This window comes from Mesoplodon bidens (genome assembly GCF_964165515.1).
Source record: "Mesoplodon bidens genome assembly, chromosome: 4".
Classification (NCBI taxonomy): domain Eukaryota; kingdom Metazoa; phylum Chordata; class Mammalia; order Artiodactyla; family Ziphiidae; genus Mesoplodon; species Mesoplodon bidens.
In genome coordinates this window covers 163,358,249-163,385,833 of record NC_138160.1, presented here as the reverse complement: position 1 = coordinate 163,385,833, position 27,585 = coordinate 163,358,249, and the positions used below count along the sequence as shown (strand labels likewise).

The 27,585-nt window shown below is 41.7% G+C and overlaps 1 protein-coding gene across 11 annotated transcripts in view; it reads left to right on the top strand.

Moving 5' to 3' along the window:
- The window catches only part of TENM2 (teneurin transmembrane protein 2), a 536,125-nt gene that overhangs the window by 431,481 nt on the left and 77,059 nt on the right, over window positions 1-27,585 (top strand). For all 11 annotated transcript variants that reach the window (XM_081231705.1, XM_081231704.1, XM_081231698.1 and 8 more), the window contains 5 exons: window positions 194-313; window positions 3,607-3,868; window positions 4,630-4,897; window positions 22,544-22,687; window positions 23,136-23,385. In XM_081231705.1, coding sequence (XP_081087831.1) covers window positions 194-313; window positions 3,607-3,868; window positions 4,630-4,897; window positions 22,544-22,687; window positions 23,136-23,385 — 1,044 coding nt within the window. The remainder of the gene's footprint in view (window positions 1-193; window positions 314-3,606; window positions 3,869-4,629; window positions 4,898-22,543; window positions 22,688-23,135; window positions 23,386-27,585) is intronic.

Sequence of the window (27,585 nt, the reverse complement as noted above, 5' to 3'; positions counted from 1 at the left end):
TCTGGCCCACATCTCTCATCGAGATGTGATCGATCGTGTGAAGCCAGAAGTTCATGTTTAAAGGTCTCGTCCTTGCCTTAGGGACCAGATGAGGATGGAGGGTGGGCAATGGGGAAGGGGAACTCTGCGACACCCCCTTGTCCCCTTGTTCTCCTGCCTGGGGCTCAAAAGCTTGTGTTTCTCTTTCTCTCAGCTTGGTTTCTCTCATCCGAGGCCAAGTCGTAACTACAGATGGAACTCCCCTGATTGGTGTGAACGTGTCTTTTGTCAAGTATCCAAAATATGGCTACACCATTACCCGCCAAGATGGCACGTAAGTAGCTTTGTGGGGCTCCACTTACTTAGGACTGAGGCTGCAAAGAGACAGATGGTGCTGTTGGCTTGGAACCACGTGCCTCCCCCTTGTGGACTGGGGGGAGACCCACCAGGCCAGATCTCTAGGGAGAATCCCCCCCATATATATATATATAATTTTTTTAGTATGGTCTCAGAAATGGAAAATAACTAGAATGGCCAACCTCTCCAGGGCTGCCCACAGCAATGCTTTTTCCATGGCAGGTAAATGCTTTTCCGTGTGTGTGTGTGTGTGTGTGTGTGTGTGTGTGTGTGTGTGTGTGTGTGTGTGTGTGTGTGTGTGTGTGTGTGTGTGTGTGTGTGTGTGTGTGTGTGTGTGTGTGTGTGTGTGTGTGTGTGTGTGTGTGTGTGTTTGGTGTTGCGTGTGGCAGAGGCCAGAAGGAAGAGAGAGTAGCTCTTGGAACCTCACTCCTATTTTATTTTAAATCAAAGGCAGTGCCGGGTGACAAGGATCCACATGCCCCAGTGTCCTGTGGTGAACCCCTTCTGCTTTCATCTGTGGCTTTAGGAGTTGTGTTATTTTTGCTCCTGTTTTGAGGGGGTGGGATGTAATCAGAGAAGCCTAATTAGATACATTTAGCCGTCACCCTGCGGTGTGAAGGAGGCAACCTTTCCCTATTATCTTCTGATTGAAAACCCGCACCCATGCAGCCTCCACCAAGATGAAAGCTGTCGTTTCCTTAATCCGTTGGGCATGGACTTGAAATTTAAAGAAAAAGATAAAAAGAAGAAACGAAATCTGTGGGAAGGGGAAAACAAGTCACCCACCCTAGCCTTAAAACACACACAGACACACTACTGTATTCGATTCCAAATGAAAGAGGAGACGGTTGATATAAATCTGATGCAACACTTTTTCTATAAAACTGGAACCTGGAAAATCATAAGTGTATCATGTGCTGTGAATCTTGCCTTTCTCTGGTGAAGAATCTGGTCTTTTTTTCCTAATGTCCTAAGGTAGCCTTGCAGGTAGTTTCAAAAATCACCAGCCCACAGTAGCCCTGTCCTCCTATTTTCACCTCTGAAACCAAATATTCTCGGTATTCACTAGGTGCAGGCAATTCTAATTAGCTGAAAGCACTAGGACTGTGAAGGTGTACGATGCTGAGCTGCCTCCGTGCTTGTTCATTCTTAGAAGCCAGTGATCTTGCCCTGTAAGTCCCGTGACGACACCAGAGGACATTTCTGAGTCCTTGGCCTGATGTTTCTCACCACCTTATGCCGCCCCATCCCTCTCAGCTGCTTCCTGACTAATTATCGCCTAAATCCACTTCCCAGCTCATCTATCCAACCTCATGGATTGGTGGTTCTTCCGCTTGTCCAGGTAGCAAAGCCCTGGAAGTCACAGGATGTGTTTGGAAATGCTCCGAGGAATCCCACAGTCTGTTGTGTAGTGGTGTGTGCCACAGACATGAGTGGTTTAATGCTATCATCCCAACGAGGAACAGTTTCACTTCAAAACATTTGACTCTCCTGTACCCTATACAAAACTATCCCCGGGTGTCCCTGGTGGTGCAGTGGTTAAGAATCTGCCTGCCAATGCAGGGGACATGGGTTTGAGCCCTGGTCTAGGAAGATCCCACATGCCGCAGAGCAACTAACCCCGTGCACCACAACTACTGAAGCCTTTGTGCCTAGAGCCCGTGCTCCACAACAAAGAGAAGCCACCACAATGAGAAGCCCACGCACTACAACCAAGAGTAGCCCCCGCTCGCCGCAACTAGAGAAAGCTCGCGTGCAGCAACGAAGACACAATGCAGCCAAAAATAAATAAATTTAAAAAAAGCGTCCCCAGCAGCGTGCATGTCCCAAAATAAAATATAAACAAGTTAATAGAATAAACTCTTCCACCATGATATTTACCTTAATATTCATATGTTCCATGTTCACTCATTTTATGTCTATTGAAAAACACTAAAAGTGTTACCAAAATTCAGTGAAGCCAGTGAGTCCGTATATTTTCACTGAGTTTTTACTGTGATCCGGGAACTCTGCTAGTTGCTGGGGATTCTGAAGTGTATACAAGGGGGTACCACTGCCCTCAAAGAGTTGAGATCCCGGTGGAGGAGTAAAGCACAAAATTGAGAGACTTCTCTCCATTAACGTTCTTTTCCATTAATTGGGGGAAGAACTACCTTTATTTTACTTTACTAGTAATACACTTCCATCCAGCTCTGGAGGAAAACAGGAATATAGTTTAAGAACGATTGTCAAAAATATCAGAAATAGTAAGAACCATTTCATCCAAATGCCAAATAAATTTGTGTTTTGGAAAAAAATATCAGAAACAAGGCAAAATGGATGAAGGGGGTTAAAAAGTCCACACTTCTAGTGATAAATAAGTCCTGGGATGTATGTATAACATGATGACTATAGTTACTATTACCATATTGTATATTTGAACGTTGCTGAGACAGATCTTAAAAGTTTTCAGCACAAGAAAAAAAAATTGTAACCCGGTGTGGTGATGAATGGATTTATGGTGGTGATCATTTCACAATATATACAAATAGCGAATTATGTTGTACACCTGAAACTAATATAATGTTATATGTCAATTGTATCTCAAAAAAAGTTAAGGTTCTGTGAAACCAAAAAAAAAAAAAAAAAATCAGAAACAGTACAGGTTGATGAAAAGAAGGCTTTCATGAGCCCCTCCCTGTGTCCTAGAATCCAATCATTGTAACTCCACGATGCGGTGAAGACTCCTGTTAGCCTAGCACGATGCTAAATGCTTTACACCGGGGGCGGTGGGAGGAGGGGGCCACAGATTTTCTGTAAAGGGCCAGGTAGTATCTATTTTAGGCTTTGATGCCATATGGTTCCTGTTAAAACTACCAGGCTCTTCCACTATAGGTCAGAACAGCTGGAGAGGATAAGCCAATCAATGGGCGTGGCTGGGATTCCAATAAAACTTTTTACCAAAACAGGTCGTGGGCCGGCCTTAGCTCATGGGCCGAGTCGGCTGACCCCTACTTTGAATTCATCACAATATTTCATCCTCTCAGCCACACCGTGACATCGGTATAATTCTTCCCATTTCACAGATGAAAACACGGGGGCTGAGAGAGGGTTAGCAGCTTGCTCACAGTCACACAACTAGTAAATGGTAGAGTTTGGGTTCCCACAAAGCCCATGTTCTTCTCCTGCCTGTTCTGCCCCTCCCACTACCTTCAGCCTGGAGGTCAGAGCACCCACGTGGTCTGCTGGTGAGTCCACCCCTCTCAGTGAGTTCACTTACCCCCTCTCCAGGTTTGACCTGATCGCCAATGGCGGCGCCTCCTTGACCCTGCACTTTGAGCGAGCCCCGTTCATGAGCCAGGAGCGTACAGTGTGGCTGCCGTGGAATAGCTTTTATGCCATGGACACTCTGGTGATGAAGACAGAGGAGAACTCCATCCCCAGCTGTGACCTCAGTGGCTTTGTCCGGCCGGATCCAATCATCATCTCCTCCCCGCTGTCCACCTTCTTCAGCGCTGCCCCTGGGCAGAATCCCATCGTGCCTGAGACCCAGGTAGGAGCACCAGGTACCAGGGTGGGACTCTCAATACTGCCCTGACCCAAACTGGCTGGCTGAGTTCCTCCCACCATCTCTCTCTGCCTGGAAAAGCCAGAAACTAATATTAAGGGGGAGGGACAAAAAGTAAGAACGCAGTAGAATTTGTAGTCACTGGAGAGAAAACTGAATCCCTCCTGGACATTCCAGATGTTTCCAGACTTTGGCAGTCACTGGAGCTTTTAATAGAATAAAAACAGTACACATATGTGCAACCCACCTGCAAATTGCTTTTTATTCCTGTTAGTCACAGAGATACATGATAAGAGGCGCTTTAATGATCTACATCAGTGTTACGACAGAGGGCATATTACATTATTGCCTCCCTGTTGCTTTATAGCAATTGTCGGTGGAAGTTGCAGGTTCATATAATTACAGCCTCTTGTGGCCTCCTTGCATGCAACTAGCAATAAAGCCTGCTGTTCTTATTTACATCTTTTGCCAACAGCGTGGTTTTAAAAAGAAACACAACAGTGACCAAGAATAATTATTAATCCAAAAATCATAACCTCAGCCACTTTGCTCCGTAGTGCAGGATAAAGTTTTGGTTGTTGGGGTTTTTTTTCTCTCTTCTCAGCCATGGAAGGTGGTTCTTGCACTCCCCCATAAGGCGTGATGCTTCGGTGAGGGTGGTAGCAGACAGGTAGCCTTGGGTTGCAAGCAGCCCAGCTGCCGGGGTGCCTTTGATGCAGTGTATCTACCTTGCGTTTCCTCTCCAGGTTCTTCATGAAGAAATTGAGCTCCCTGGTTCCAACGTGAAGCTTCGCTACCTGAGCTCCAGGGCCGCAGGCTACAAGTCGCTGCTGAAGATCACCATGACCCAGTCCACGGTGCCCCTGAACCTCATCAAGGTTCATCTGATGGTAGCTGTAGAGGGGCACCTCTTCCAGAAGTCATTCCAGGCCTCTCCCAACCTGGCCTACACCTTCATCTGGGACAAGACGGATGCCTATGGCCAAAGGGTCTACGGACTCTCTGACGCTGTTGGTATGTTTCAGTTTCAACCCCTTATTGATTCTTGGATTTAGGCATGCATTAAATCAACCTGTATTTATTGAGCTCCTAGTATGTGCCAAGAACTATTCTAGTAGCTAGGGAGGCAGTGGTCCATAAGTCCATAAGCAGACAAGCGTCCTCTTCCATGGACTTCCTCTTCTACTGAGGGATCGAAATAGTAAACACAGCCTGGACAAGAAAATATCAAGCAGCGTTAGGTGCTAATATGAAAATAAAAGTGTGTTGTATACTGGGGAAGAGGGGCAACGGTGGGTGGGCGTTCAGGGAAGGTTCCTCAGCAGGTGATGTTTAAACAGAGACTTGAATGAAAAGGAGCCATGTGAAAATCAGGAAAAGAGCATTCTTTTCCTGGCAGAAAAAGAGAAGAGGGAGGTGTTTTTGAAGGACAAACATAGGCTGGTGTGGCTGGGCTGTAGTGGACAGGGAGACTATTTGAGATGGGGAGAGAGGTGGGCAGGGGCTCAATCATGTTCCAGAGAGAACACTCTCAGGTGGCACAGAACCAGAGAACCAGAAGACGGAGCTAGAGGGGGCCTGAAAGCCACATGCTATGTTTCAGGCTTTGCCTCTGAGGGAATCACGTGATTTCCCACTTGGGAAAGGCCAGCATAAGAGAAGGATCGTATCGTTATCGGTCTTTGAAGAGTTGTGAGCTGTGGATTCATATCAACCTACCCAGTATATTTTCTTACTTGTAGAAAGCTGTCTGGGATTAATTAAAATCCAGAATCCTGTATTTCCTTCACCAGTAGGCTTGTGGTTTTCAAGAACTGCAATAAGTTACCAAAATAAGAAACCAGCAAACTCAGAAATTTTCACTGTAATTGGCAGCCAGTGTTTATCAGACACTCCCTTGCTGCAGAGCATTGTGCTAAATCCTTTTGTCTTGGGTGACCTCTCAATAACCCTATCAAGTAGACCCTCTCATAATCCCCATTGTGCAGATGGGACCAGAGGGAGAGGGTAAGCAAGTTGCCTAAAGTCACAGGCCTAGCAGGCTACACATGCTCAGAATATTGCCCTTGTGGTGTGCTTCGTCAATGGGTGGAGTTAATAACTTAAAGACAGTAGTAAGTTATTGGAGTAACGAGTGCATTTAAATATAAACAGTGGCTAATTTAATAAATATTATGTCAGGCTTTAGCCAATATCAAAATGATAGCCAACATGAAAAAGAAGACTGAATATCATAATGCACCGCATGTACTCCAGCTCCTACCATTATCAACACATCTTGTTTCTTCCTTACCTTCATCCACTCCTCCGCCTCCCATATTTTTCTGAAGCAAGTCCCAAACATCAAATCATTTCATCTGTAGTATATCAGAGTGTATCCTTAAAAAACACTTTAAAAGCATAACAACAATATCACAACAAAGAAACAATAAGTTCTTAATATCGAATAGCCATTGTTCAATATTTCAATTGCAACAAATTTTTTGTTATTATATAGGTTTCAGGTTTACAGCATTATAATTTGACATCTGTATACACTACAAAGTAATCACCACCACAACTGTAGTTAGTACCCATCACCATACAGCTGACCCCCTTCACCCATTTTGCCCACCCTCCAAACCCCTTCCCCTCTGGTAACCACTAATCTAATCTGTGTATCTCTGAGTTTCTTTTTGTTTTATTTTGTTTGTTCATTTGTTTTGTTTTTTAGATTCCACATATGAGTGAAATCATTCAGGATCTATCTTTCTCCTTCTGACTTATTTCACTTAGCATAAAACCTTCAAGGCCCATCCACATTGTCACAACTGGCAGGCTTTCATTCTTTTTACGGCTGAGTAGTATTCGATTATATATACCGCAATTTCTTTATTCATTCATCCATTGGTGGACAGTTAGGTTGTTTCCGTATCTTAGCTATTGTAAATAATACTGCAGTGAACATAGAGGTGTATATATTTTTTGAATTAATGTTTTGGTGTCCTCTGGATATATACCAAGAAGGGAATAGCTGGGTTCTCTTAAATTTTTTTAATCTGTGGTTTTGCCTTTCATTGCTAGCTCATTTTTCTCAGTTTTACTGAGAAATAATTGACATACATCACTGTATAACTTTATGACATACAGCATGATAGTTGATTTACTTATATTGTGAAATGATTAGCACAGTAGATTCAGCTAGCATTCATCTTCTCATAAAGATACAATAAAGAAGAGAAAAAAGGAAAATTGTGATGAGAACTCATAGGATTTAGTCTTTCAACAACTTTCCTGTATTTCATACAGCAGTGTTAACTCTAGTCATCATGTTGTACATTACATCCCTAGTACTTATTTATCTTGTATCTAGAAATTTGTACCTTTCCACTACCTTCATCCAATTTCCCCTTTCCCCACTCTCTGCCTCTGGTAAACTTCAAGTTTGATATGTTTTCCTATGAGTTTGTTTTGTTTTTAGTTCCACATGTAAGTGAGATCATACAGTGTTTGTCTTTCTCTGTCTGACTTATTTCACTTAGCATAATGCCTTCAAGTTCCATCATGTTGTTGCAAATGGTAGGATTTCCCATTTTTTATGGATCAGTAATATTTCATTGTGTGTATATATATATATATACACACACACATATGTATACACACACATATGTATATTGTATGTATGTGTGTATATATATCCATTATATATATGTATACATACACACACACACACATATATATACACACACACACACATACTACAGTTTCTTTATTCATTCATCCATCGGTGGACACTTACATTGTTTCCATATCTTGATTATGCTGCTATGAACATGGGAGTGCAAATATCTCTTTGACATAGTGTTTCCATTTCTTCAGATATATTCCCAGAAGTAGAATTGCTGGATCGTATGGTACTTTAATTTTTAATTTTTCAGGAACCTCCATACTGTTTCCAGTCCCACCAACGTTGCACAGCGGTCCCCTTTTCTCCACATCGTCACCAGCATTTGTTATCCCTTGTCTTTTTGATGGCCATTCTAATAGGCATGAGGTGTTATCTCATTGTGCTTTTCGTTTGCATTTCCCTAATGACCAGTGATGTTCAGCATTTTTTTCATGTATCTGTTAGCCTTTTGTGTATCTTCTTTGGAGAAATGTCTATTCAGGTCCATTTTTTAATTGGATTATTTGGGTTTTTTGCTATTGAGTTGTATGAGTTCTTTATGTGTTTTGGATATTAACTCCTTATCAGATCTACAATTTGCAAATATTTTTCCCATTATATAGGTTGTTTTTTCACTTTTATGGTTTCTTGTGCAGAAGCTTTTTAGTTTGATGTAGTCCCACTTGCTTATTTTCGATTTTGTTACTTGTGCTTTAGGTGTCATAGCCAAAAAAATCATTACCAAGACCCATGTCAAGGAGCTTTATTCCTGTTTCCTTATAGTTTCAGGTCTTACATTTAAGTATTTAATCCATTTTGGGTTAATTTTTGTAAGTGGTATAGATATGGGTCCAGTTTCATTCTAGTACATGAGAATATGCAATTATCCTGGCACCATATATCGAAAAGACTGTCTTCTTCCATTGAGTATTCTTGGCTGCTTTGTCAAATATTTGTTGACCATATAGGCATGGGTTTATTTCTGGGCTGTCAGTGCTATTCCAATTGTCTCTTTGTCTGTTTCTATGCCAGTACCATACTGTTTTGATGACTGTGGCTTTATAATATAGCCTGAAATCAGGAAGTATGATGCATCCTGCTTTTTTCTGCTTTCTCAGTATTTCTTTGGCTACTCAGAGTCTTTTGTGGTTCCATATAACTTTTAGGAGTGTTTTTTTCTACTTCTGTAAAAAAAAATTGCTATTGGAATCTTAATAGGAATTACATTGAACCTATAAATGGCTTTTGGTAGTATTGACATCTTAACACTCTTAATTCTTCCAGTCCATGTACACAAGATACCTTCCATTTATTTGTGTTTTCTTTGATTTCTTTTGATGTCTTGTAGTTTTCAGAGTAGAGATCTTTCACCTCCTTGATTAAATGTATTCCTAAGTATTTTTTGATGCTATTATAAATGGGATTTATTTATTTTATTTCTTATTCAGAAGATTCATTTTGGTGTATAGGGATGCTACTGTTTTTTGTATGTTAATTTTGTATCCTGCAACTTTACTGAATTTACTGATTAAGTCTTAACTTTTTTTTTTGGAGTCTTTAGGATTTTCTATATATAAAATCATGTCATTGGCAAATAGGGACAATTTTACTGCTTCCTTTCCAGTTCTGATACATCTTATTTATTTTTCTTCCTGATTACTCCAGTTAGGACTTCTAATACTATGTTGACTAGGAGTGGTGAAAATGGGCACTCCTGTCTTGTTCCTGATCTTAGAGAAAAAGCTTTCAACAGTTTTCCATTGAGTATGATGTTAGCTGCGGGCTGGTCATATATGGCCTTTATTTTGTTGAGTTGGGTTTTTTCTATGCCTATATTGTTAAGAGTTTTTATCACGAATGGATGTTGAGTATTGTCAAATGCTTTTTCTGCATCTCTTGGGATAATCATATGATTTTTTTTCTTTTATCCTATTAATTGGATTATCACATTGATTGATTTGCATATGTTGAACCATCCTTGCATCCCAGAGATAAATCCCACTGGATCATGGTGTATGATCATTTTAATATGCTGCTGAATTTGATTTGCTAGTATTTTATTGAGAATTTTTGCATCTGTACTTATCAGGGATACGGACCTGTATTTTTCTTTTCTGATAGTGTCCTTTTCTGGTTTTGGTATCAGGGTAATGCTGGCCTTGAAAATGAGATTGGGAAAGTGTTCCCTCCTCTTTGATTTTTTGGAAGAGTTTGAGAAGGATTGGTGTTGATTCTGCTTAAAATGTTTGGGAAAGTTCACCAGTGGAGCCATCTGGTCCTAAGCTTTTCTTCACTGGGAGATTTTTGATTACTGGTTCAATCTCTTTACTAGCAACTAGTCATTCAGATTTTCTATTTCTTCCTGACTAGCAATTGTTCATTCAGATTTTCTAATTCTTCCTGATGCAGTTTTGGTAAGTTGTATGTCTTTAAGAATTTTTCCATTTCTTATAGGTTGTTCAGTTTGTTGGTGTATAGTTATTCAGAGGAGCCTCTTATGATCCTTAGTATTTCTGTAGTATAAATTATTTTTTTTTACATCTTTATTGGAGTATAATTGCTTAACAATGGTGTGTTAGTTTCTGCTTTATAACAAAATAATTCAGTTATACATATACATATGTTCCCATATCCCCTCCCTCTTGGGTCTCCCTCCCACCCTCCCTATCCCACCCGTCCAGGCAGTCACAAAGCACAGAGCTGATCTCCCTGTGCTATGTGGCTGCTTCCCACTAGCTATCTACCTTACGTTTGGTAGTGTATATATGTCCATGCCTCTCTTTCGCTTTGTCACAGCTTACCCTTCCCCCTCCCCATATCCTCAAGTCCATTCTCTAGTAGGTCTGTGTCTTTATTCCTGTCTTACCCCTATGTTCTTCAGGACATTTTTTTTCTTAAATTTCATATATATGTGTCAGCATACAGTATTTGTCTTTCTCTTTCTGACTTACTTCACTCTGTATGACAGACTCTAGGTCCATCCACCTCATTACAAATAGCTCAATTTCGTTTCTTTTTATGGCTGAGTAATATTCCATTGTATATATGTGCCACATCTTCTTTATCCATTCATCCGATGATGGACACTTAGGTTGTTTCCATCTCCGGGCTATTGTAAATAGGGCTGCTATGAACATTTTGGTACATGACTCTTTTTGAATTATGGTTTTCTCAGGGTCTATGCCCAGTAGTGGGATTGCTGGGTCATATGGTAGTTCTATTTGTAGTTTTTTAAGGAACTTCCATACTGTTCTCCATAGTGGCTGTACCAATTCACATTCCCACCAGCAGTGCAAGAGTGTTCCCTTTTTTCCACACCCTCTCCAGCATTTATTGTTTCTAGATTTTTTGATGATGGCCATTCTGACTGGTGTGAGATGATATCTCATTGTAGTTTTGATTTGCATTTCTCTAATGAGTAAAGATGTTGAGCATCCTTTCATGTGTTTGTTGGCAGTCTGTATATCTTCTGTGGAGAAATGTCTATTTCGGTCTTCTGCCCATTTTTGGATTGGGTTGTTTGTTTCTTTGTTATTGAGCTGCATGAGCTGCTTACAAATATTGGAGATTAATCCTTTGTCAGTTGCTTCATTTGCAAATATTTTCTCCCATTCTAAGAGTTGTCTTTTGGTCTTGTTTATGGTTTCCTTTGCTGTGCAAAAGCTTTTAAGTTTCATTAGGTCCCATGTGTTTATTTTTGTTTTTATTTCCATTTCTCTAGGAGGTGGCTCAAAAAGGATCTTGCTGTGATTTATGTCATAGAGTGTTCTGCCTATGTTTTCCTCTAAGAGCTTGATAGTGTCTGGCCTTACATTTAGGTCTTTAATCCATTTTGAGCTTATTTTTGTGTATGGTGTTAGGGAGTGATCTAATCTCATACTTTTACATGTCCCTGTCCAGTTTTCCCAGCACCACTTATTGAAGAGACGGTCCTTTCTCCACTGTACATTCCTGCCTCCTTTATCAAAGATAAGTTGACCGTATGTGCGTGGGTTTATCTCTGGGCTTTCTATCCTGTTCCATTGATCTATCTTTCTGTTTTTGTGCCAGTACCACACTGTCTTGATTACTGTAGCTTTGTAGTACAGTCTGAAGTCAGGGAGCCTGATTCCTCCAGCTCCATTTTTCGTTCTCAAGATTGCTTTGGCTATTCGGGGTCTTTTGTGTTTCCAAACAAATTTTGAAATTTTTTGTTCTAGTTCTGTGAAAACTGCCAGTGGTAGTTTGATAGGGATTGCATTGAATCTGTAGATTGCTTTGGGTAGTAGAGTCATATTCACGATGTTGATTCTTCCAATCCAAGAACATGGTATATCTCTCCATCTATTTGTATCATCTTTAATTTCTTTCATCAGTGTCTTATAACTTTCTGCATACAGGTCTTTTGTCTCCTTAGGTAGGTTTATTCCTAGATATTTTATTCTTTTTGTTGCAATGGTAAATGGGAGTGTTTTCTTGATTTCACTTTCAGTATTTTCATCATTAGTATATAGGAATGCCAGAGATTTCTGTGCATTAATTTTGTATCCTGCTACTTTACCAAATTCATTGATTAGCTCTAGTAGTTTTCTGGTAGCATCTTTAGGATTCTCTATGTATAGTATCATGTCATCTGCAAACAGTGACAGCTTTACTTCTTCTTTTCCGATTTGGATTCCTTTTATTTCCTTTTCTTCTCTGATTGCTGTGGCTAAAACTTCCAAAACCATGTTGAATAAGAGTGGTGAGAGTGGGCAGCCTTGTCTTGTTCCTGATCTTAGTGGAAATGGTTTCAGTTTTTCACCATTGAGGATGATGTTGGCTGTGGGTTTGTCATATATGGCCTTTATGATGTTGAGGAAAGTTCCCTCTATGCCTACTTTCTGCAGTGTTTTTATGATAAATGGGTGTTTAATTTTGTCGAAAGCTTTCTCTGCATCTATTGAGATGATCATATGGTTTTTCTCCTTCAATTTGTTAATATGGTGTATCACGTTGATTGACTTGTGTATATTGAAGAATCCTTGCATTCCTGGAATAAACCCCACTTGATCATGGTGTATGAGCCTTTTAATGTGCTGTTGGATTCTGTTTGCTAGTATTTTGTTGAGGATTTTTGCATCTAAGTTCATCAGTGATATTGGCCTATAGTTTTCTTTCTTTGTGACATCCTTGTCTGGTTTTGGTATCAAGGTGATGGTGCCCTCGCAGAATGAGTTTGGGAGTGTTCCTCCCTCTGCTATATTTTGGAAGAGTTTGAGAAGGATAGGTGTTAGCTCTTCTCTAAATGTTTGATAGAATTCGCCTGTGAAGCCATCTGGTCCTGGGCTTTTGTTTGTTGGAAGATTTTTTATCACAGTTTCAATTTCAGTACTTGTGATTGGTCTGTTTATATTTTCTATTTCTTCCTGATTCAGTCTTGGCCAGTTGTGCATTTCTAAGAATTTGTCCATTTCTTCCAGCTTGTCCATTTTATTGGCATAGAGTTGCTTGTAGTAACCTCTCATGATCTTTTGTATTTCTGCAGTGTCAGTTGTTACTTCTCCTTTTTCATTTCTAATTCTATTGATTTGAGTCTTCTCCCTTTTTTTTCTTGATGAGTCTGGCTAATGGTTGATCAATTTTGTTTATCTTCTCAAAGAACCAGCTTTTAGTTTTATTGATCTTTGCTATCGTTTCCTTCATTTCTTTTTCATTTATTTCTGATCTGATTTTTATGATTTCTTTCCTTCTGCCAACTTTGGGGTGTTTTTGTTCTTCTTTCTCTAATTGCTTTAGGTGCAAGGTTAGGTTGTTTATTCGAGATGTTTCCTGTTTCTTAAGGTGGGATTGTATTGCTATAAACTTCCCTCTTAGAACTGCTTTTGCTGCATCCCATAGGTTTTGGGTCGTCGTGTCTCCATTGTCATTTGTTTCTAGGTATTTTTAAATTTCCCCTTTGATTTCTTCAGTGATCACTTCGTTATTAAGTAGTGTATTGTTTAGCCTCCATGTGTTTGTATTTTTTACAGATCTTTTCCTGTAATTGATATCTAGTCTCATAGCATTGTGGTCGGAAAAGATACCTGATACAATTTCAATTTTCTTAAATTTACCAAGGCTTGATTTGTGACCCAAGATATGATCTATCCTGGAGAATGTTCCATGAGCACTTGAGAAAAATGTGTATTCTGTTGTTTTTGGATGGAATGTCCTATAAATATCAATTAAGTCCATCTTGTTTAATGTATCATTTAAAGCTTGTGTTTCCTTATTTATTTTCATTTTGGATGATCTGTCCATTGGTGAAAGTGGGGTGTTAAAGTCCCCTACTGTGAATGTGTTACTGTCGATTTCCCCTTTTATGGCTGTTAGTATTTGCCTTATGTATTGAGGTGCTCCTATGTTGGGTGCATAAATATTTACAATTGCTATATGTTCTTCTTGGATCGATCCGTTGATCATTATGTAGTGTCCTTCTTTGTCTCTTCTAGTAGTCTTTATTTTAAAGTCTATTTTGTCTGATATGAGAATTGCTACTCCAGCTTTCTTTTGGTTTCCATTTGCATGGAATATCTTTTTCCATCCCCTTACTTTCAGTCTGTATGTGTCTCTAGGTCTGAAGTGGGTCTCTTGTAGACAGCATATATATGGGTCTTGTTTTTGTATCCATTCAGCCAATCTGTGTCTTTTGGTGGGAGCATTTAGTCCATTTACATTTAAGGTAATTATCGATATGTATGTTCCTATTCCCATTTTCTTAATTGTTTTGGGTTCGTTATTGTAGGTCTTTTCCTTCTGTTGTGTTTCTTGCCTAGAGAAGTTCCTTTAGCATTTGTTGTAAAGCTGGTTTGGTGGTGCTGAACTCTCTCAGCTTTTGCTTGTCTGTAAACGTTTTAATTTCTCCATCAAATCTGAATGAGATCCTTGCTGGGTAGAGTAATCTTGGTTGCAGGTTTCTCTCCTTCATCACTTTAAATATGTCCTGCTAGTCCCTTCTGCCTTGCAGAGTTTCTGATGAAAGATCAGCTGTTAACCTTATGGGGATTCCCTTGTGTGTTATTTGTTGTTTTTGCCTTGCTGCTTTTAATATGTTTTCTTTGTTTTTAATTTTTGACGGTTTGATTAATATGTGTCTTGGCATATTTCTCCTTGGATTTATCCTGTATGGGACTCTCTGTGCCTCCTGGACTTGACTGACTATTTCTTTTCCCATATTAGGGAAGTTTTCAACTATAATCTCTTCAAATATTTTCTCAGTCCCTTTCTTTTTCTCTTCTTCTTCTGGAACCCCTATAATTCGAATGTTGGTGCATTTAATGTTGTCCCAGGTGTCTGAGACTGTCCTCTGTTCTTTTCATTCTTTTTTCTTTCTTCTGCTCTGCAGTAGTTATTTCCACTATTTTATCTTCCACCTCACTTATCCGTTCTTCTGCCTCAGTTATTCAGCTGTTGATCCCATCTAGAGTATTTTTCATTTCATTTATTGTGTTTTTAATCGTTGCTTGATTCGTCTTTAGTTCTTCTAGGTCCTTGTTAACTGTTTCTTGCATTTTGTCTATTCTATTTCCAAGATTTTGGATCATCTTTACTATCATTATTCTGAATTCTTTTTCAGGTAGACTGCCTATTTCCTCTTCATTTGTTAGGTCTGGTGGGTTTTTATCTTGCTCCTTCTCCTGCTGTGTGTTTTTCTGTCTTCTCATTTTGCTTATCTTACTGTGTTTGGGGTCTCCTTTTTGCAGGCTGCAGGTTCGTAGTTCCCGTTGTTTTTGGTGTCTGCCCCCAGTGGCTAAGGTTGGTTCAGTGGGTTGTGTAGGCTTCCTGGTGGAGGGGACTGGTGCCTGTGTTCTGGTGGATGAGGCTGGATCTTGTCTTTCTGGTGGGCAGGTCCACGTCTGGTGGTGTGTTTTGGGGTGTCTGTGGACTTTTTATGATTTTAGGCAGCCTCTCTGCTAATGGATGGCGTTGTGTTCCTGTCTTGCTAGTTGTTTGGCATAGGGTGTCCAGCACTGTAGCTTGCTGGTCGTTGAGTGAAGCTGGGTGCTGCTGTTGAGATGGAGATCTCTGGAAGATTTTCGCCGTTTGATATTATGTGGAGCTGGGAGGTCTCTTGTGGACCAGGGTCCTGAAGTTGGCTCTCCCACCTCAGGGGCACAGCACTGACTCCTGGCTCCTCAATTTGGGATGATTCATTGTCTATTCATGTATTCCACAGATGCAGGGTACATGAAGTTGATTGTGGAGCTTTAATCCGCTGCTTTTGAGGCTGCTGGGAGAGGTTTCCCTTTCTCTTCTTTGTTCTCACAGCTCCCGGGTCTCAGCTTTGGATTTGGCCCCGCCTCTGCGTGTAGGTCGCCGGAGGGCGTCTGTTCTTTGCTCAGACAGGACAGGGTTAAAGGAGCAGCCGCTTCGGGCACTCTGGTTCACTCAGGCCGGGGGGAGGGAGGGGCACAGAGTGCGGGGCGAGCCTGCAGCGGCAGAGGCCGGCGTGACGTTGCACTAGCCCGAGGCGCGCCGTGTGCTCTCCCGGGGAAGCCGTCCCTGGATCCCGGGACACCGGCAGTGACAGGCTGCACAGGCTAGGTGTGAATAGTGACCTGTGCTCGCACACAGGCTTCTTGGTGGCGGCAGCAGCAGCCCCAGCGTCCCACGCCCGTCTCTGGGGTCCGCGCTTTCAGCCGTGGCTCGCGCCCGTCTCTGGAGCTCCTTTAAGCAGCGCTCTTAATCCCCTCTCCTCGCGCACCAGGAAACAAAGTGGGAAGAAAACGTCTCTTGCCTCTTCGGCAGGTCCAGACTTTTTCCCGGACTCCCTCCCGCCTAGCTGTGGCGCATTAACCCCTTCAGGCTGTGTTCACGCCACCAGCCCCAGTCCTCTCCCTGCGCTCCGACTGAAGCCCGAGCCTCAGCTCCCAGCGCCGCCCGCCCCGGCGGGCGAGCAGACAGGCCTCTCGGGCTGGTGAGTGCCGCTCGGCACCGATCCTCTGTGTGGGAATGTCTCCGCTTTGCCCTACCCAGGTATGTGGGGAGTTTCTTGCCTTTTGGGAGGTCTGAGGTCTTCTGCCAGCGTTCAGTAGGTGCTCTGTAGGAGTTGTTCCACGTGTAGCTGTATTTCTGGTGTATCTGTGGGGAGGAAGGTGATCTCCACGTCTTACTCTTCCGCCATCTTCCCCAGGAGTCCTAGTATAAATTATTAAATAATGTGTCCTTATTCATTCATAATTTTGTTTATTTGGGTCCTCTCTGTTTTTTCCCTAGGTAGTCTAATTAAGGGTTTGTCAATTTTGTTTTTCTTTTTAAAGAACCAACTCTTTGTTTGTTTAACCTTTTCTATTGTTTCTCTTTTCTATTTTATTCATGTATGCTGCAATATTTATTATTTCCTTTATTCTGCTAACTTTGGGCTCAGTTTGTTCTTCTTTTTCTAGTTCCTTAAGGCACAACATTAGATTGTTTATTTGGGATCTTCCTTAATGTAGGTGCTTATTGCTATGAACTTCCCTCTTAGAACTGGCTTTTAATGCATCCCAGAAGTTCTGGTATTTGTGTTTCCATTTTAATTTGTCTCTTTCTATTTCCCCTTTGGTTTCTTCCTTAATCTATTGGTTATTCAGGAGAGTGTTTTTTAATTTCCATATATTTTTGAATTTTCCAGTTTTCCTCTTGTTATTGAGTTCTAGTTTCATGGCATTGTGGTCAGAGAAGATATTTTGTATGATTTTAATCTTCCTGAATTTGCTAAGACTTGTTTTGTGGCCTAACATATGGTCTGTCCTAGAAAATGTTCCACGTACACTTCTGCCATTGTTGGATAGAATGTTCTATGTATGTTTGTTAGGTCCATTTGGTCTATAATGTTGTAGAAATCCTCTGTTTCCTTTATATGACTTTCTGTCTGGATGATCTGTCCATTTTTGAGAGTGGGATATTCAAGTCCCCAACTTTATCCTATCATGGTTTATTTCTTCTTTTAGCTCTGCTAGTTTGTGCTTTATATATTTACATGCTCCACTGTTGGGTGCATAAATATTTATAATTGTTATATCTTCTTGATGTATCTACCACTTTACCATTATATAATGGCCTTCTTTGTCTCTTTTTAACACTTTTAGTTTGAAGTCTATTTTGTCTGATATAAATATAGCTACCCCTGCTTTTTGGAGGGGATGGGATTACCATTTGCTTGAAAGTTTGCAATGCCTTTTTCCATCCCTTCATTCTCAGTCCATATGGGTCCTTATGGCTATAGTGAGTCTCTTATTGGCATCATAACATTGGCTCTGGTTGGTTTTATTCATTCAGCCATTTCATGTCTTTTGATTGGAGAATTTAATCTGTTTACGTTTAAACTAATTAATAATAGGGACTTAGTGTTGTCATTTTATTCTTTGTTTTCTGGCCCTTCTGTTATCCATTGTTCCTTCTTTCTCTTTTTGCTGTCTTTCATATTAGTTACTTTGACTTTCTCTCATGTTCCTTTGTGTAATTACTATAGATTTTTACCTGTACTTACTATGAATCCAGATGAGATCCACCTTGTGCAACTGGTTGATTTCTCTTCAATTATTTTAATCTATGGTTTCTCCTTCCATTTCAACCTCTTTTTTTAGGTTTTATGATTTATTTGTTGAAGAAACTTTATTGTTTGCCTGTAGCATTTACCATAGTCTGGTTTGTTTTCTGATTGCACACCTGTGGCTATTTAACATAGGCCTCTGTCCTATATCTCCTATAAATTGATAGTTGGACCTTGAGGCTTTCTAGGTTCAAGTTTGATATTTTATCTATACCAACTTTTTTGAGGTATAACTGACATATAATGTATACAACATAATGATTTGATATTTGTATATATTGCAAAATGATGACTACAGTAGATCTAGTTAACATCTGTCACCATACATAGTTACAAAATTGTTTTCTGGTGATGAGAACTTTTAAGATCTACTCTCTTAGTAACTTTTAAATGTACAGTACGGCATTACTAATTATAGTTACCATGTTGTATATCACATCCCCATGACTCATTTATTTTTTAACTGAAAGTTTGTATCTTTTGACTTTCTTCACCTGTTTGGTCCACCCAGCCCCTGCCTCTGGCAACCACAAATCTTTTCCCTGTACATGAGCTTGGCTTTTTGTTTTTTGTTTTGTTTGTTTTTATTATTTTTTATTCCGCTTATGATCATCTTTGTTTCATAAACACTTTAAAAGCATTACTTAGATTTCACCAAAAATTTTTTAATTAATTAATTAATTAATTTTTGGCTGCATTGGGTCTTCGTTGGTGCATGCGGGCTTTCTCTAGTTGTGGTGAGCGGGGGCTACTCTTCACTGCAGTGCACAGGCTTCTCACTGTGGCAGCTTCTTTGTTGTGGAGCACAGGCTCTAGGCGCGCGGGCTTCAGTAGCTGTGGTTCACAGGCTCTAGAGTGCAGGCTCAGTAGTTGTGGTGCATGGGCTTAGTTGCTCTGTGGCATGTGGGATCTTCCCGGACCAGGGCTCAAACCCGTGTCTCCTGAATTGGCAGGTGGATTCTTAACCACTGCGCCACGAGGGAAGTCCCCCAAATGTACTATTTATCACAATAAAACATTGAGGCATTTAGAGCAAATGATATTCCTATTTACACAGATTTTTAGATCCACATATAGGTGAGATTATACAGTATTTGTCTTTCTTTATCTGACTTATTTCACTTAACATAATGCCCTCAAAGTCTATTCATATTGTCACAAATGGCAAGATTTCATTCTTTTTTACGGCTGAATAATATTTCATTGATTGTATATCACATCATTTTTATCCATTCATCTGTCGATGGACACCTTGGTTGTTTCTATATCTTAGCTATTGTAAGTAATGCTGCAACGAATATAGGGGTGCATATATCTTTTCACTGTTGATGTTTTTGTTTCCTCCAGATAGATACCAAGAAGTGGAATTGCTGGGTCCTATGGTAGTTTTATTTTTAAGTTTTTGAGAAACGTCCATACTGTTTTCCATAATGGCTGCACCAGTTTACATTCCCACCAACAGTGCACAAGCGTTCCTTTTCTCCACATCCTCTTTTTGATGATAGCCATTCTGACAGGCATGAGGTGATATTTCATCATAGGTTTGATTTGCATTTCCCTGAAGATTAGTGATGCTGAGCATCTTTTCACGTACCATTGGCCTTGTGTATGTCTTCTTTGGATAGATGTCTGTTCAGTTCCTTTGCCCATTTTTTAATTGCATTCTTTGGTTTTTGGCTGTCAAGTGGTGTGAGTTCTTTATATACTTTGGACGTTAGCCCCTTATCAGATATATGATTTGCAAATATTTTCTCTCATTCAGTAGGTTTCCTTATCATTTTATGGATGGTTTCCTTTGCTGTGCAGAAGCTTTTTAGTTTGATGTAGTCTCACCTGTTCCTTTTTGCTTTAGTTTCCTTTGCTTTGGGTGTCAAATTCAAAAAATCATTGCAATGACTGATGTTAAGGAGCTTATTGCCTATGTTTTCTTCTAGGAGTTCTATGGTTTTAGGTCTTACATTCAAGCTTTTAATCCATTTGAGTTCATTTTGTGAGTGGCATAGAGTGGTACAATTTCTTTTTTTTTTTTTTTTCACATGTGGCTCTCCAGCTTTCCCAACCCATTTATTGAAGAGAGTGCCCTTTGCCCATTGTATATTCTTGGCTCCTTTGTCATAAATTAATAGACTATGTATGCTTGGGTTTATTTCTGGACTCTCTAATCTATTCCATTGATTTGTGTCTGTTTTCATGCCAACACCATACTGTTTTGGTTACTATAGCCATGTAATATAGTTTGAAATCTGAGCGTGTGATGCCTCTAGCTTTGTTCTTCTTCTCAAGATAGCTTTGACAGTTCAGGGTTTTGTGGTTCCATACAGATTTTAGGGGTGATTTTTCTATTTCTGTGAAAAAATAACATTGGAATTTTGATAGGGATGACATTGAATCTGTACTTTGCTTTGGGTAGTATGGACATTTTAACAATATTAATTCTTCTAATCCATGAGCATGGAGTATCTTTCCATTTATTTGTGTCTTCTCCAGTTTCTTTCATCACTTTCTTGTCATTTTCAGTGTACAGGTCTTTCACCTCCTTGGTTAAATTTCTTCCTAAGTATTTTATTCTTTGATTTTTTTTTTTTAACAAGACAGCTTGATAGATGGTTCTGTCTTCTTCTGTCTGGAGGTGACTAATGTCAGCTTATCTATTCTTTTGTGATTTCAGCGGCATTGATGCTCATTGCCTAGATTCATTAGGTCATTAGGGATTGCAAAATGATATTTTAATTCTGTCATTGCTTCTTTATTATTTACTAGCTAGAATACTTTTATATAGAGATACTTTCTCATTAACTACTTGGTTATTTGAGGTACAGTTCAAATAAGAAAGATAGGATAAATGCTTGATTCTTTCCCTTTATTTACCAGTTTTCAACATAATAAGTTGGCTCTCTCACATCCTCTACTGGTGGCAAATCAGTGTTTTTAAATACCATTGTGAACTCACAGGATGAAATACCTCTAATATATCCATTGAAGTTATTATCTTTCCTCATAGTCAAATTGTCTCATCTTTGGTCAGTGGAAGCTTCTTCAAGCTGATTCCCAAATTCTTTTGACGTGGCCCTAGTAGATTTTATTTCCTTCCTTGCTATCTGGTGTGATAAAATCGCCTGGTCTTCTATTGTTCATTTCTTGTTCCAGCCGTTTCTTCAAGGAGCCCTGATTCCTGTTAATGAGAAATAATATTTCAAGGCCACAAACCAGGCACTAGCACTTCTCTTTGCTACTGTGTTGGTCATTGTTCCTTGGAATTTTCAGAGGCCAAGCCAGTACATACATGGGCTTTTTTAAAAGATAAAATGTATCTTTCCTTCATTTCAACACTCCCATATCTCAGGATTTAAAAGAAGCTGTGGAGGGCTTCCCTGGTGGCGCAGCGGTTGAGAGTCTGCCTGCCGATGCAGGGGACACGAGTTCGTGCCCCGGTCCGGGAAGATCCCACATGCCACGGAGCGGCTGGGCCCGTGAGCCATGGCCACTGAGCCTGCGCGTCCGGAGCCTGTGCTCCGCAACGGGAGAGGCCACAACAGTGAGAGGCCCGCGTACTGCAAAAAAAAAAAAAAAAAAAAAAAAAAGCTGTGGAGAATCCCCAAAGGTGACACACATAGTTAAGAATTTAATGTAGAAGGAACAGCCATAATAACAATGCCTCATGTTTCTAAAGTGGCATTCCAATTAAAAATGTATGGCACGTCGGCATTTTGTCTCCTCTATCCTCACGACATCTCTCTGAGAAACTGAGGCTTCACTTGCTCTGTTTTACACACGGGGGAGATGGAGCCACGAGGAAGTGTGAGCTGGAACAGAATTGGGGCTAAAATCCTTCTTCTCCCACCCCTCTCTCCTATTTGTCCATGTGGCAAATGCAGGATTTTTATAGTTTTTGGATTCTGTTCCCCACTGAATTGCCACATAATTGGCAGGCTGTGTCCCCATGCCTGCCTCACTTGGAACTCTCTGGAATCCTCAGTGAATGTACAAAGTGCCTCAGCTAACACAAGCTGTTGCCTCCAGAATCTCCTTATAAATGAGCCACAAAGCTTCCATAGGTCTTTCTCCTAGTGAGTGAAAATAAATAACACACAATATAGCGAATGCAGGCCCTGAACAGCAGGCTGAGGGAAACGGTCTCCTGTCCGTCTGTAAAGGAGCGTTGTATTCAGTTTCTAAATGATTCATCTCTTCCTTCCCCATCACTGGGGTCATTTTTGAAAACCAACTGTTCACTGGAAAGTTCTTTCCATCCCCACAGACTACTACTGTGTAAAGTTTCAAGGTTGAGTTCAGCTTGAAATTTGAATTTAATATTGTATGGAATCACAAGGAGAAAAGCAATCAGCCTGCCTCGAGTGAGTTTTTTGAGCTGAATCTGTATTACCATGAGCACAAGTTTCTCATTCCTGCTGGAGGGCTCTGGAGTAATCAAGGAAACTCTCTCATCTCCCACTCTGCCCCACCCCCTTTTATCTTTCAGTGTCTGTCGGGTTTGAATATGAGACCTGCCCCAGTCTCATCCTGTGGGAGAAAAGGACAGCCCTCCTTCAGGGATTTGAGCTGGACCCTTCCAACCTTGGGGGCTGGTCCCTGGACAAACATCACATCCTCAACGTTAAAAGTGGTATGTGAGCACATTTCCTTTTCCCAAATACGGCCTAGTCTTGCCTCTGGAACCTTCTCTCCAGCCTTGACATTTAAGTGGTATCCCCCTCCCCTTCCCATAGCTCTTTTTCATCAAATGACCAAAATACTCATAGGTTTTACCACCTTCTCCTTTTAAATGTCAAGGAACGTTGAGCTGTTTTTTCCAGCCCATCCACCTTAGTGTACCTCACAGTTCTTCTTCAGTGATCTCTACAAATGTTACCTTACCCTGTACCATGGCCTTGGGGTTTCCCTATCCTATGACAGCTCTCTCAGCATCATGAGGAAGTTGGGGGGCTCCCCAAAGTTGTCATTTCCTACTGTGTCTCTTCCCTCTGTCACGTCCCCTCATCCTCAGTAAGCCGATAGAAGTGTCCTCCCCAGAGGGCTGCAGTAACTGCCCCCGTTTACTGCCCCTGCCCCAGGAATCCTACACAAGGGCACTGGGGAGAACCAGTTCCTGACCCAGCAGCCCGCCATCATCACCAGCATCATGGGCAATGGCCGCCGTCGGAGCATCTCCTGTCCCAGCTGCAACGGCCTTGCTGAAGGCAACAAGCTGCTAGCCCCAGTAGCTCTGGCTGTTGGAGTCGATGGGAGCCTCTTCGTTGGTGACTTCAATTACATCCGGCGCATCTTTCCCTCCCGAAACGTGACCAGCATCTTGGAGTTACGGTAAGTGACTGCACAGAAAACCTTCTTTTGCCCTATTGCTCCCACTGCTACAAAATTTCCCTGGGTAAATGGTGGCCGCATGTGGGGTTCTTCAGAGAATACAGATTCTTTGTGATGGGCTGAGGTTTAAAACCTAGGCCTGGAATCAGATAAGGACTAGGGGAAATGCTTTGTGTATCTATAAAACACTGCATGTGTATTTAGTACAGTTGTCGGCACCTGCCTTACAGCAAAGGAGAAAGCCTTCAGTCAAGGTGCTGGGGGTGGGACCTGGGTAGCCATATTGTATAAAACCTTCACATGTGAATCTGATACATACTAAATAGTGAGAGGATCACTACTTTAAGCTGATGGTCCATTTCACGGGTTTCTAAAGTGGCACTTCTTAAAAATACAGATTCCTGGAGCCCACCCCTGGAGGCACTGGTTCAGTAAGTCTAGAGAAGGGCCAAGGCATCTTTTCTCTTTGACAGGCTCTGTAAAAGATTCTGATGCACATCAAAGTTTAAGAACCTCTAACATTCATTTATTAATTCAGGCATTTATATTGAGCACTTCTATGTGCTAGCTCTCTATGAATTTTCTGGATATCTGTGCACATTTACTAGGATCTGACTTAGAAGTACTGCATTGGCCTTGCTAGGTAACTTCTGGCCACCCCTGGGAGATTCCTCCTGGCCATTGTTAGCTACTGAGTCTGAAGTCCAGGTCTCTGTGCTGGACAAAAGCTCTTTGAAACTCTCTTTTCAGGAAAGTTGATTCTAGGCCCTCAAACCTAGAGAGGGATCTGTAAGTAGAGGGAGAAATGCAGTCTATAAATAAGGGAAATAATTCATTCAACAAGGCAAATATATACTATGTGCAGAACTGTCTGGCAAAGGGAAAAAAACAAACAAACAAACAGAGGAACAAGCAAAGCCTCAGTTGTGTTTGTGGCCTGATAGGGAACTTCAAACTAAATCATGTGGACAAATTAAAATATTTTCAGGAAGCACCAAATGCCATAAGGAAACTCTAAGGGGGTAGGAAATAGGAGCCATGGTGGTGGGAAGGAGGGAGAAAGAAGCTTCGTAAGGTAAAGTCAGAGAAACCCCTCATACTAGGTGATATTTGAGGTGGGACCTGAATGATGAGATCAGCCACGTGAAGACCTGGGGAAGAGTATCCCAGGCAGAGAAAAGTTGTGCAAAAGCCCTAACATCAGCAAACAGCCTGCTTATTTAAGGGACTGATGGAAGTCCAGTATGGACTTCTGAGAGTGTCTCAGAGTGGGGCAGAGAGGTAGATAGGGGACCAGCGCTTCAGGGTCTGAATGACCATGTCGACACGTGTGAATCGTATTCTGCTTTTAAATTTATTTTATTGAAGTATCGTTGATTTACTGTGTTGTGTTAATTTCTGCTGTACAGCAAAGTGATTCAGTTATACATACATATGCATTCTTTTTCATTTTCTTTTCCATTATATAATGCACAGCCATTGGAATTTGAAGTAGGAAGGGGGGTGGAGCTGACATGATCTGATTTGCATTTTTTAAAGAGGACTCTGGCTATTGGGTGAAGAATGGACTGTTGGGGTGTAAGACTACAGTTGGGAGCTGTAGCAATTGTCCAGGATTTGGGTGATGGTGAGATGGATTAGGGTGATAGCAGGGGAGATGGGGAGCTTCCAATTGGGATATATTTTCTAAGTAAATCTGATAGGAATTGTGTTTATAGGGTGTAAAAAAAAATGAGGGAAAAAAAGAGAGAGGAGAGGAGAATCCAGGGTGATGCTAGGATTTTGACCTGAGCAGCCAAATGGGCAGTGGTATTTTCTGAGGCAGCTTCAGCTGCCAAGTGAAGGACTTAGAAGAAGTCACAGGGTGCACCTACATTTTGTGTCTCTGAGGCCCCTTCTGGGGGAGAGATCAGTGCTCTGACCACCAGAAAGTGATGCTGAGTGTTCTGAGGAGCTGATACTGTGCCAGGCACTGGGAGGGATAAAAGGAGAGAAGAAAACCCAGCTTCCACCCAAGAAGGTTCCAGCCTCAGTCATCAGTGATCCAGGATGTGTTTATCAGGCATTAGGGTGGGTCAGGCCCATGCTGGGCTCTGAGGGTCCAAAGGGGGATGAATCCCAGGCTCAAAGAGCACCCATTTGAGGGTGAGAGATGGGGACCTGGGCAAGGAAAGGCAATTCAAGCTGAGTGTTCTAGAAGAGCCAACAACCAACCATCATGGAAACACAGAGGGGGAGGCCATGGGGTAGAGTAAGAGGGTGTAATCACCGAAAGGCGAACAGTGAGAGGAAGGAGGACTCAGAGTGGAAGAGGCTGGATAATCCTCAGACTGTCAAAATGACAACCAGACAAGCCACCCTCCTAGAGCTCCCCAACTAGGTCCCTTTCCTAGTATGTTTACTTCCTTTTTTACCCTAGTAAAGCATCTTCTTTGTAGGCATCCTCTGGGCAGTGGGGAGCCCTGAAAGCAGGCAGGGAAGGGGGTGGAGCTAGCGCTGGGCTTTTCCATGAGGGCTGCATGATTTCATCTGGCATTTGTCACCCTCCACATCTGGCCCTTGCTTCTTTGTCACCTCTCTTCCTGCTCAGAGCCACATCAGCCCTTGCCTGCCCATCCCCGCCTCCACACCTTGACTCACTCTACTTAAAATAACCTTCTCTACCTCATCTCCCACATCAGTTCCATCTTTAAGACTGGGCTCTTCCATGAAGCCCAGTCTCCCCAAGCAGAAATAATTCTCTCCCTCCCCTGGGCCACTTAACTCTAATTTTCCACAAAGGTGACACCATTGACTGCCTTGTTTTTTAGCTATTTCTGCAAGTCTATAGGGCCCCAGGATGTGAACTTCTGTAGAGCCGACATCTTTGCCCCTTGATGCCCAGAGCAGTGCCTGGCCCACAGGAGGGGGTCAAGACATGTTGCTTGAGTTAAAGGGGACAAAGACCAGCATCCACCGTTTGGTTGGAGTTTGTCCCTGATTCCACGTCTCTGAAGTTGCAGGGGCCACAACATCAGTGGTACAAGCTAAGGGCCCACGTGGTGACATTGAGGACAGCTGCGGAGAAGTGTAACTGTCAATTCCCCTTCATGGCTGTGTGATTTTGTTTTTCCCCCTTTTTAACCGCCTTTGGACTTGCTCTTGTTTTATCAGCCAGGTATCCAGGCGATTAGAAGTTGAGCTTTAACAAGAACACTGGTTTGATTCCTCTTTTCTTCCCACTACATACCTGAAAACAAAGGGATGTCAATCCCCTCTCTTCAAAACAGTAACCAGCAAAGGGCGGGGAGGTGGGGACGCGTGGGCCGGCAGGGAGAGACCTGTCGTGCTTCTGTCTTTTCTCCATTGTGAGTTGGCAGCTGAATGATCCAGTTTCGGGAGTCGGTGCCCATCCCTGTCTCACTTACCCAACCCAGAGCTGAGCCTCCGAACCTGAATTTTATTTAAATATTCACTCTCCTTCTTCCTTGCTTCTTCCTTTGCCTAACAAAACATGCAGGGGCAGAGTTCTATGTGCTTGAAAAACTTCTGATGGTAGCAGGAGACTTATTCCTAGGTAAACCGGTTATCACCTGCCAGCTCCAATTCCACTGGCATTCAAGACATTTTCAACACCCACCTCCCCAGAAAGCCTGATACCCCACCTCTAGGAGCCCATTTCCCTTCTCATAACTATCACCCTCTTCAGATGGTCCTTGGAAAACCCAGGCCCTGGGGAATAGAGTAAGTCTGTCAGTCACTCACATCTTAGGGTGAACTTCGGTCAGCGGAAAAGCTTTCCTCTCTCCCCCATTTGAGACTATCTCAAGACGTGAACCCCAGTGTGCGGCAGTAAATGATAACGGACGGGACAGTGTCTCTCTGCCTTTTCTTAACTTGGCCCCTTTCCATAAACATAAGACTCTCACACTTTCCTTCATGTTTGAAATTCTAATTTTCTTTTCATTTTCCCATTATAAAATTATATTATGATATGAACTGCGCTTTTTTTCCAACTAAAGCACTTCCCCATGCTGAGACTCTGACGATGGTATTGGGGTAGGTCAGCAGCATCATTGCACCAGGGAGGATGTTTAGGGGAGGGAATGGTCTGGCCCAAATGTGTGAGTGCTAGAGAGGGAAGAGACGCAAGAGAAGTGGGAGCCTAGGAAGGCGGGCAAGGGCAGCAGAAATTGAAAGTAAGCTTCACCAAAGGCCAGC